Genomic DNA, 11,144 nt, shown 5'->3' with positions numbered 1-11,144 from the left:
CCAATTATATGAAAAGCTTGGTTTGACAGCCTAATCTTTATGGATTTAGTAAAGGGCAGCAGAACTTTCCAAGATCTGCTTCTCTGGCAGACTTCTTGGCAGAAGAAGAAGAAGTCTCAGCTACTTTAACCAAGGTGGTCATTTTTTCACATACTACTTCAGTAGAAATTCATGCATTTTTTAAACGCAAGCATATTTTAACAAGTATAGCACTTCGATGTTGAAATGTGTATGAAATTTTAATATTAAATTATTATGTTTTTTAAATGGATAAGAACATCTTGAGAATTTGTCATCTAGTATTTTACATACTTAAGAAAATTAGCTGATAAATTTGAATCTTAGCAATGAGCTATGTCCAAAATTTCTAAATCTCTCTTTGAGCGCCATCTGCTCGCAGTGCCGCCTCCCACTCCTCCCGCCACCGCCGTCACTGCCTGTGCAGCTCCAGCCGCCCAGCTCCCTGCATTCGCCTCCAATGTTTGGTGTTCTTACAAGATGGCAGACATTGATAACAAAGAGCATTCTGAACTTGATCAAGATTTGGATGATGTTGAAGAAGTAGAAGAAGAAGAAACTGGTGAAGAAACAAAAATCAAAGCACGTCAGCTAACTGTTCAGATGATGCAAAATCCTCAGATTCTTGCACCTCTTCAAGAAAGACTTGATGGTCTGGTAGACACACCAACATGATACATTGAAAGCTTGCCTAAGGTAGGCAAAAGACGAGTGAATGCTCTCAAAAACCTTCAAGTGATAGCCGGGCATGGTGGAGCACGCCTTTAATCCCAGCACTCGGGAGGCAGAGGTTGGAGGATCACCACGAGTTCAAGGCTACCCTGAGACTACAGAGTTAATTCCAGGTCAGCCTGGAACAGAATGAGACCCTACCTCGAAAAAACAAAAAACAAAAAACAAAAAAAAAAAAGCTTCAACTGAAATGTGCACAGATAGAAGGCAAGTTCTATGAAGAAGTTCATGATCTTGAGAGGAAGTATGCTGTTCTCTATCAGCCCTTGTTTGATAAGCGATTTGAGATCATGATCCTACAGAAGAAGCATGTGAATGGATACCAGATGAGGAAGATGAAGTTTCTGAGGAGCTGAAAGAAAAGGCCAAGATTGAAGATGAGAAAAAGGATGAAGAAAAGGAAGACCCTAAAGGAATTCCAGAATTTTGGTTGACTGTTTTTAAGAATGTGGATTTGCTCAGTGACATGGTTCAGGAGCATGACGAACCCATCCTGAAGTACTTGAAAGACATTAAAGTGAAGTTCTCTGATGCTGGACAGCCAATGACCTTTATCTTAGAATTTCACTTTGAACCCAGTGAATATTTCACATTAACTAAGATATACAGGATGAGGTCAGAACCGGATGATGCTGATCCCTTTTCTTTTGATGGACCAGAAATTATGGGTTGTACAGAGTGTCAGATAGATTGGAAAAAAGGAAAGAATGTCACTTTGAAAACCATTAAAAAGAAGCAGAAACACAAGGGACGTGGGACAGTTCGCACTGTGACTAAAACGGTTGCCAATAACTCTTTAATTTTTTTGCCCCTCCTGAAGTTCCCAAGAGTGGTGATCTGGATGATGCTGCTGAAGCTATCCTTGCTGCAGACTTTGAAATTGGTAACTTTTTACGTGAGCGTATAATCCCAAGATCAGTGTTGTATTTCACTGGCGAAGCTATTGAGGATGATGACGATAATTATGATGAAGAAGGTGAAGAAGCAGATGAGGAAGGGGAGGAAGAAGGAGATGAGGAAAATGACCCAGACTATGACCCAAAGAAGGATCAAAACCCAGCAGAGTGCAAGCAGCAGTGAAGCAGGATGTTGTGGCCTTGAGGATAACTGCACTGGTCTACCTTCTGCTTTCCTGGAAAGGATGAATTTACATCATTTGATGAGCCTATTTCAAGTTTTTGTTGTTTGTTTGCCCATTTTTGTTTTTGCAGATTAAAATAAAAATGTCACAATTTAAAAAAAAATTCTAAATCCACTTTAGGGTGGTATTATTCATTGTAGATATAAAACATACAGCATATTTTCATTTAAATAAATTAACAGATAAACATTTTAATAATAAGGACATTTAAAAATAAAATGTACATGAATTATTTGAAAATATTAACTGTATGAAATTAAAACCTGTAACTATAAATTACATTTGGTGTAACTCAGCTACAAATATTCACTAACTAAATTACTTCATTCATTTTAGTTGTAATTCTATCATAATCCAAATTTTATACAAGGCCATCCACATCTGTTATTGAGAATAAAAAGAGTTGGGTTTAAAAATTCTTCTTGAAGCCAGGTGTGGTGGCACATGCCTTTAATCCCATGACTCAGGCGGCAGACATAGGAGGATCGCCATGAGTTCAATGCCACCCTGAGACTACATAATGATTTCCAGGTCAGTCAGACCCTACCTCTACAAACAAACAAACAAAATGCTTCTCAAGGACTGGAGGGATGGCTTAGTGGCTAAGGCATTTGCGTATTTAGCCAAAGGACCCAAGTTCGATTTCCCCAGGACTCATGTAAGCAGATGCACAAAGTGGCACATGCTTTTGGAGTGCATTTGCAGTGGCTGAAGGCTATGGCATGCCCATTTTCTCTCATTCTCTCTCTCTCTCTCTCTCTCCAATAAATAAAAAAATTAAAAACCTGGGCATGGTGGTGCACACCATTAATCCCAGCACTTAGGAGGCAGAGATAGGAGAATCACCATGAGTTTGAGGCCACTCTGAGACTACATAGTGAATTACAGGTCAGTCTGAGCTACAATGAGACTCTACCTCGAAAAACCAAAAATTATAGATAAATAAAGTACAATAAAAACATAAAAAATAAATTAACAAAAAATCTTCTTGAGTGGCTGCTTTTTGGTTGCAGAATTCAACACTAAGTTCAGAACAGTGTAACACATGTCATCTCAACTGTGGTATAGTTGTCAAAGTGAGTGAACAAAGTTTATTTTCCAACTCTGCCAATTTAAATGTGCCTCTGATAAACAAGGCTTCCACTGGCCAAGTGATTACACATACAATCACCCAATTAGAAGTGAGTTTTGGCTTCTCTCCTCAGGTTTAGTTAGGCCATCAGAACAAATACCACCAGGTCAACAGTCTGTTTTAACTCATTTCACCACTGTTTTAATGCACTCCTACTGCAGCTAGTCTTCAGCAAATGGAAACCTTGAGAATCTTATTTGCACTTCTAGTTCTCAGTTCCAAACCATATCTCCCCTACAGAATACTCATTTTGAACTGCCCATGGAGCATCATACTTTTCTAATTGGATATCCTAATTTCTCAGCCAACCAACCTCTTTATTCTAACCTGCTACAGCAGGCCACCCAGGGTCCCAACATCCAATGTGATTAATATATCCACTTTCTCACAGTGAACATCCACTTATCAATCATCTTCAATATTCCAACATCATCCCAAAGACAAATGACCTGTCACAGGAGCAAATAATTTTGCATAGTATCATAGGTTAAGCTTCATGTTGACAAATAGTTGAGAAATAATTCTCTTATTTGAAAAATAAAACTACAAATTAATCTGTATGGGTTCTTATTCTGTAGTTTTGAAGGTCAAGAGTAACATTAAATAAGAGAGGAGAGTGGGGGAAAGAAGGAGACTAGTGGAATGTGGAAGGAGCTGGGGCACAGAGGGTATGGTTAAGGGAGCTGAATAAAGTGTATGCTGTACTTGAAAGAAATTGTGCTGATGAGTCCATCACTATGTATAATGAATACATGTCAGAAAAGAGTAGAATCATATTATTCTCCAGTGGCAGGGTAGCATAGTATTCAAAATTTAGTATATAGTATTTGACAGAAATGTTGCCAGGCCTAGTTTCTATAACTTTAAATGCTTTTTAAAAGGATAAGTAATAAAAATGGGGAACAGAAAGCACCAAGTGGACAAAGTAAAAATAGTGGTTCATAAAATCATTGAGAATAAGTGAAAGGATGGTCTAAGTTAGAAATGTTGTGAAGGTAAAGTACAAAATGAAATCCAGGACTGGCAGACTTGCACCGATTCTTAACAAAGTTAAAAGACTTCATTGATTCTATAGTTAAAATGGGATTTCAGGAAATAAATTTGCATTCAGTAAAGGTGTTGCATGCCCAGTAATCATTATCACCACCATTGCTGCCATCCATTGACTAATTATTATCCTATAGCAAAGACCAAGCTTTCATGACTGAGGGAATTAAAGTTACTATAGGGCCATTTCTCTCTGTATTATGCCAACCTACAGATTCATGACATTAAGGATCCTGTTCCTATGTCCCCCTTAATGCTTTTTCGTGTACATTTTGTCATACTGCTGTCTCGCTTCATTAAAAGACACACTATGTTCCCATTGCCTGCATCGAATTTCTTTTGTTTCAGAGCGACGATCCTCATATGACTGACAAGTTCCATCAAGACCTGGTCATTCTTTCCTTTCCAGCTTGTCCTCTTTCCCCACTACTGCTCCTCTGGAGCTCATTCAGGCAAATTCCTCTCAAAATGCTCATTGCAAGATGGGAGTGGTGATACATGCTTGTAATCCCAGAAATTTGGAGTTATAGGTAAGAGGGGCCAGCATTCACGTCCAGAATCACACATCGCAAAATCAAGAGTTCCCAAGGCTACATGGTTTACCTCTTTCAAAAAGAAAGAAATGAGTAAGAAATAAAAGAGAAATATCTTTACCAAAGCACAAACAATAACAGCAAAATCAAATAATTAACACAGTACCAACAAAAACGCACAGAAAAGAAAAGCAATAATATATTAATGCTATGTATGTACAGGGACATATTATTTATAATCCACATATTTAAAAGGGAGATTATATATATATATACATACATACATATACAGAACTCTTTAATGTGATTTTTTTGTTGTTGTTTTTTGTTTTTTCGAGGTAGGGTCTCACTCTGGCTCAGGCTGACCTTGAATTCACTATGTAGTCTCAGGGTGGCCTCAAACTCTCCGCGATCCTCCTACCTCTGCCTCCCGAGTGCTGGGATTAAAGGTGTGTGCCACCACGCCCGGCTTTAATGTGATTTTTAAGAAAAGACAGAACTATTTACAAAGAGACACAATATTGCTATAACCTGATCCTATGTGGATTTCTGATTTTCTGAGCAGCTCATGAAAAAGCATTCAGAAACCCCAGTTACAATGATAGTACAAGTCAGTACTAAACTCGCTGGTATTTAAGCATGAAATGGCAGCAAGAGCTGCAGATGGTGGTGAGAGGTACCACTTTGTTCACATGAATACAAATATAGAAGTTAGTATGTAGGTTGCAAAAGTTAAAATGTGAACTCCCAACGGACACTTTACACCTCCATGTTTGGAATATGTCCACATAAGTGGGAACTACATCATAGAGACATCTATATACCCACACTCACTGAAGTATTTATTCATAGTGATTAAGACTTAGAAAGAATGTAACTGGGTGTGATCAGGTGAAGACTAAGCACTTGGCTGTCTCTGATGTCCTTTGGATGTGTCTTGTGTTTCATCACCTCTGCCAGAGTCAAAGAGACCCTGTACAGGAAGTGGCACATTAAATATGAGTGCTGCTCTCATGACTAGACAGACACACATCTCCATGGAGATGGTTTTGATACTGAGAAGAAACAAAAGTCATTCTGCTTTAAAGTTTTATGTATTTATTTCAGAAAGAAAGGAAAAAGGAGAGGGAGACAGAGAGAAAAAAGTGAGGAAGAGGAAGAAGGAGAGAGAAGTGAGAAAGAGAGAGAGAGAGAGAGAGAGAGAGAGAGAGAGAGAGAGAATGGAACACCAGGGCTTCAGTTGCTGCAAACAAACTCCAGACATATGTGCCCCTTTTGCATCTCCCTTACATAGGTCCTGGGGCATCGAACCTGGGTCTTTTGGCTTTGCAGGCAAGGGCCTTAACCACTAAGCAATCTCTCTAAGCAATCTCTCTAGCCCCACCCTGCCCCTTTTTGACTGCTTACACTAACCTCCTATAATGGCCTTCTGATAGGTGTCGAACCCAGTAACTCATAACCATCTCCCACCCAATTTCTTTTAAAAAATTATTTTATTTTATTGATCTGAGGGGGAGGTAGATGGAGAGAATAGGTGTGCCAAGGCCTCAGCCACTGATAATGAACTCCAGATACATGTGCCACCTTGTACATCTGGCTTTTGTGGGTCCTGGGGAATTTAACCTGGGTCTTTTGGCTTTGAAAGGTGCAAGCAAACACCTTAACGGCTAAGCCATCTCTCCAGCCCCAATTTATTTTCTTTCTTTCTTTCTTTCTTTCTTTCTTTCTTTCTTTCTTTCTTCCTTCCTTCCTTCCTTCCTTCCTTCCTTCCTTCCTTTCTTTCTTTCTTTCTTTCTTTCTTTCTTTCTTTCCTTCCTTCCTTCCTTCCTTCCTTCCTTCTTTCTTTCTTTCTTTCTTTCTTTCTTTCTTTCTTTCTTTCTTTCTTTCTTTCTTTCTTTCTATTTTTTTCATACTCTCATAGCCAATACATTGCCAACCATACCATTGTGAGATATCTCTGTGCTGCACGTAGAACAGATTGCTACTGAGGTTCCAATACTGGAAAGCCATTTCTACTTCCATGCATTATGGCACAAGTGTCTCTGCTGGTCCTGGGGATGAAGGCTTCTTGTTCTTCTATATTTCCTGGCAAGTAGCAGGCTTCTGTTCAAGTCTCCTGCCAGAAGCCACTGCCCTGGCCAGTGTTTCCATAAGCCAGCTGATCTATTCTGAGCCCAGTTGGTGTGCCACAAACTCTGGGTGAGTAGGGGCAGTACTCCGCCATGGACTAAAGTGCCACGGGTGATGCTCACCTAGTAAGGGTAAGGGCACCACCATTGATGTAAGGGTGTTGCAGGTGCAGGGTGACCGACTGAGGTTGACCTGGCTAGGGGAAGCATGTGTAAGGGTCTGGCAGCTTAAGAAGTGGTGTCCAGGAGGGACAGTCTGTTTGTGCAGGTGCTCTGAATGCCCATGTGCACCGCCTACAGCTGTTAAGACCTCAGGCTTACTGTGGCCCACAAAATCTTTGGCATTTGGTAGACCAGGTTGTACAGAAGCCACCTTGGAAGTTTGTATTTGCCCAAATGGCCTTGGGGAAGAGCTGTGCTAGGGAGCAATGCCAATGTGGGCCATCCTCGGTGTCCCGGGCCCAAAGAGGGCAGGCTTGGTAGGAACCAATGCTCATGATTTCCTGTTTCCTTGGGTGCCATGTACCTCACGGACCTCATGTACCGCATATTGGAGAAAGTGGTGGGCATGCGGCCTCCTTCCCTCAGCAGGACACCTTCAGGGAGCCCATGCTTCAACGAGGCTCCATGAGGAAGGCTCCAGCAGCCATGCAGGAGCCTGGAGTTAGCACAGGTGGTGCTGTGGGAGGATGAGAAGGAGAGCAGAGTGGGAAGAATAGTCCCCGAGTGAGGGAAGACCAGTGAAGCTCAAGCCTTTCTTCAGCGGGTGATGGCCATGGTGAAGATGCCCATGAGCTGTGTGGCCCCCTTGATGCTGGTAATGATGCAGCTGTGGGCAATCCCAAGGAGGGTAGACCTGTGCATCAAGGGGTGGATGGCAGAGAAGCAGCAGCTGCCCCCAGGCTGTGCAGGCTCCACTATCTCTGGACGTGGTGGAGATGCTGCTGGAAGTTCTCTTGTGGAGTTGTATCCTTTTTGTGGAGCCCCTGAGCCTATCTAAGAGGGAGTAGAACATTGGCATGAGGCATTTGTATCAGGCTTAGAAGTGTAATGTGGGCAGGGCATCACAACTGGTTTTAGCATACTGGTACAATAGGGACTCATCAATGCCTCAGAAGCCTATAGGGGTTGGAGGAGGGGAAGATCTGAATTATTGACAAGGTGGTCTGAGCTGAGCTATTGTTGGTACAAGTGCGATTTCAGAGACAAGCCTCATAGGTGTAGTGATGCAAATGACATAGAGAAACTCATTCGGGGGTGTTGCCTTAACCATACCTTTTCCCGGCTGTATAACAGTGCATTTCCGAACCTGTCAGGAGGCAGACATAGCACACAGCTCCTTGACCTCACACGCCTGGCATCAGGCACCAACAACTGTAGTGGTTGATAGTGCTGTGTCTGCGTAAGTTCTCCAAGAGTCTGGAGAGGGAGGGGTGGCCCAGGGGTCAAGACATAGTCTCCAGGGAGAGAGTGCTACCATGGAGACTGGTTGGTTGAGTTTAAGCACCAGGCTTTGTGCCATGGACCTGCACAGATCTCTTAACTTTCTCTAATGGTCCCTATTGCTCCCATTTAGTACTTGTGTGTGTGTGTGTGTGTGTGTGTGTGTGTCTACAAACATATATATGTAGAAATTGTCAGTTGAAAGTTTTCTAAACATTCTCTAAGAAAGAAAAGCTACATCCCCTTTCACAACTCTGTTTTTGCTTGTGTCACCAATTGTGCTGGAGGGATAGCTTAGTGGTTAATGCATTTGCCTGCAAAGTCAAAGGGCCCAGGTTAGAGTCCCCAAGACCCTCATTAGCAAGATGCACAAGTTGGTGCAAGTGTCTGCAGTTTGTTTGCCCTGGCACACTCATTCTCTCTATTTGCCTCTTTCTGTCTCTGTCATTTTCAAATAAATAAATAAAAATGAAAAAACAAACAAACAAACAAAAAAACTTAAAAGGAATGTCACCATTGACAGTCAATGTATGAGTGCACCAACATCCAGTTTGTCAAGCCAGTGAATTTATTGAGATCATGTTACTTACAAAGCACACATGAGGGATTACTGATGGGATCTTGTGTGGTCCCAAAACCATTTTATCACGACAAAGCCCCACCCCATCATGAATGGTGTCCTCATGAATGCTAAATCAGGGTTACCTACTCTCATTTAACCATTTCCTCACTGTATATGCTAACACCCCCAAAACTCACATACAGCTGGGAGGGGGCAGGAGGAAGCAGTGGTTGGAATCTTATGAGTCTTGTGACTCTTCCTCCCTCCATTCAGTAGGCAGTGTCAGTAGTACCACTGCTATTACCAGATACCTGGCTGTCAGTGTAGTTCTGTGCCAATGTTTCATGGATACTGGACCTAGGCAACCCCTACTCCAAAATAGGTACCATGTTATATGCCCAGAAGAAAAAAAAATGCCATACATTGGCCAGCTGACACAGTGACAATCCCTAAAAGGACAACTTCAGAGAGTTCAATACCTTCTTTAAGGACAACTATCCCTCTCCCGGGTGTATGCAGAAGGACTATGTCAGCACAGAGATACATGCTGGAGCTTAGGTCTATCCCTCTGCCTGGTGTATACATAAGCACACCACAAAGATACATACTGGCATTTGGGTCTATCCCTCTCCTGGGTGTATACAGAAGGATTAGGTCAGTACATGACAGAGATACATGCTGGAGCTTAGGTCTATATAGAAAGACTATGTCAGGAAACCATAGAGATCCATGCTGGAGTTTGGGTCTATCCCTCTCCTGGGTATCCACAGATGGACTATGTCAGCACACCACAGAGATACATGCTGGAGCTTGGGTCTATCCCAGACATTTTTTAATTGTTAAAGGTTAATATACAAATTCAGAGTGCTAAAATTGTTAAGTTTTATGACTACTTGTAGTATTAAATTTTTTCTCCTACTTAAGAACACCAAAGAGGCCTGGCAGGCAGTGCTGAGAGTGCGGCGCTCATCTCGGCTCACTCTCGGAAGTCAGTGGGTGACCGTGGTGGTGGCTGCGGGTCCCAGAGGAGGAAATACGTGAAAAAATGGCTCTACATCCATTCCTTGAAAATTTGAAGGTAGATAAAGTGATTCAGGCTCAAAGTGATTCAGGCTCAAAATGCCTTCTCTGCCAACTCAGCAATTCTGACAGAAGGTTCTGTTCCCATCACTCTAGGTGGAAATCTCTATCTTAAACTGTATCCAGAGCTCTCCCAATATATGGGACTGAGTTTAAGTGATGAACAAATACATGAAAATTCGGCCATGGTCCCTGGAGCACAAGGTCAGGGGTTGGTAGCAAGACCTTCCAGTGTGAACTATATAGCGTCACCTGTACCAGGTAATGATGTCGGAATTCATAGGACGGAAATTAAGCAAGGGATTCATGAAGTCATTTTGTGTAAAGACCAAGATGGAAAAATTGGACTGAGGCTTAAGTCCATTGATAATGGTGTATTTGTTCAGCTAGTCCAGGTGAATTCTCCAGCCTCACTGCTTGGTCTGAGGTTTGGTGACCAAGTGCTTCAGATCAATGGTGACAACTGTGCAGGCTGGAGCTCTGATAAAGCACGCAAGGTGCTCAAGTAGGCTTCTGGAGAGAACAAGATTATCTTGAAGGAACAAAGGTAAAATTTAAAGTTTTCTGGTAGCGAAGCCCAAAAGTTTACCACCTCGTACTGTGTCACTCAGGCATATTGTAAATTGAAGGGACCAAACTCACACCATGATGGGCTTGAGTAAGCTACCACTCTAAGTAGGCCTAAGTTTCAGTTTCCCAGAAAGTAAGGCAGGACTTCTGGAAAGGACCTGCCCTGACATGTGGCTGGGAAGATAGCCGCCCAGAGGCTGAGTCAGTTCCTGGAAATGCCCAGCATGTCCCTTTCGTGCCTTCTGCCCCAATCAATCAGAGATGCACAACTGTAACTGCTGCCTGCGTAGCCAATCATTTAAAAAATTACCTAACCCATCTGAAATTCCCCTAGACCTAGCCTGCCAAAATCTCAGGACCAATCAAAAATATGCAGGTACAGTTACTTTTCAAATTAGCCAATGACTAAGCCAGCCCAAATTCCTCTAGCTGTGCTTAAAAGATCCTGGGAGCTCCTCTCAAGGTCGCCATTTTTCATGAATGGTTGACCCCCACATGCTGGCTGATTCTGCAGAATAAATGCTCTTTGGTTTTACATACTATTTGAGGCTGGGGTCTTTCTTCAGTGATTCTAGGACCCTAACATAAAGAATTTACTATGGGCCAAGGAAATGATTCCAGAAAGAAGACCTGAAAAATGCAAACAAATGATAAGAAAGTAATTGTTTATGTTTGAGGATGGGTATAAAAACCATGCCAGTTCATTTATGGGAGGAAAACAGGATTAAAATTTGAAATAGTGAAAAATAAAAATTGG

At 42.0% G+C, this 11,144-nt stretch overlaps 1 protein-coding gene and 2 pseudogenes across 1 annotated transcript; all 3 read left to right on the top strand.

Annotated features, from left to right (window-relative positions):
- Window positions 1-483: 483 nt before the first annotated feature.
- LOC123457193 lies at window positions 484-1,985 on the top strand (annotated as a pseudogene).
- A 7,797-nt stretch (window positions 1,986-9,782) lies between these two features.
- LOC123457194 (syntenin-1-like) lies at window positions 9,783-10,326 on the top strand. The gene is made up of 2 exons (XM_045141195.1): window positions 9,783-9,815; window positions 9,850-10,326. Exons 1-2 carry the CDS (start codon window positions 9,783-9,785, stop codon window positions 10,324-10,326), a joined length of 510 nt encoding a protein of 169 aa, XP_044997130.1.
- Window positions 10,327-10,462: 136 nt separating this feature from the next.
- Window positions 10,463-11,144, top strand: part of LOC123457179 — a 44,040-nt pseudogene continuing 43,358 nt past the window's right edge.

The sequence above is a fragment of the Jaculus jaculus genome (assembly GCF_020740685.1).
Source record: "Jaculus jaculus isolate mJacJac1 chromosome Y unlocalized genomic scaffold, mJacJac1.mat.Y.cur SUPER_Y_unloc_2, whole genome shotgun sequence".
Taxonomy (NCBI): domain Eukaryota; kingdom Metazoa; phylum Chordata; class Mammalia; order Rodentia; family Dipodidae; genus Jaculus; species Jaculus jaculus.
Note: the sequence above shows the minus strand (reverse complement) of the source record. Positions and strands in the feature narration are given on the sequence as shown.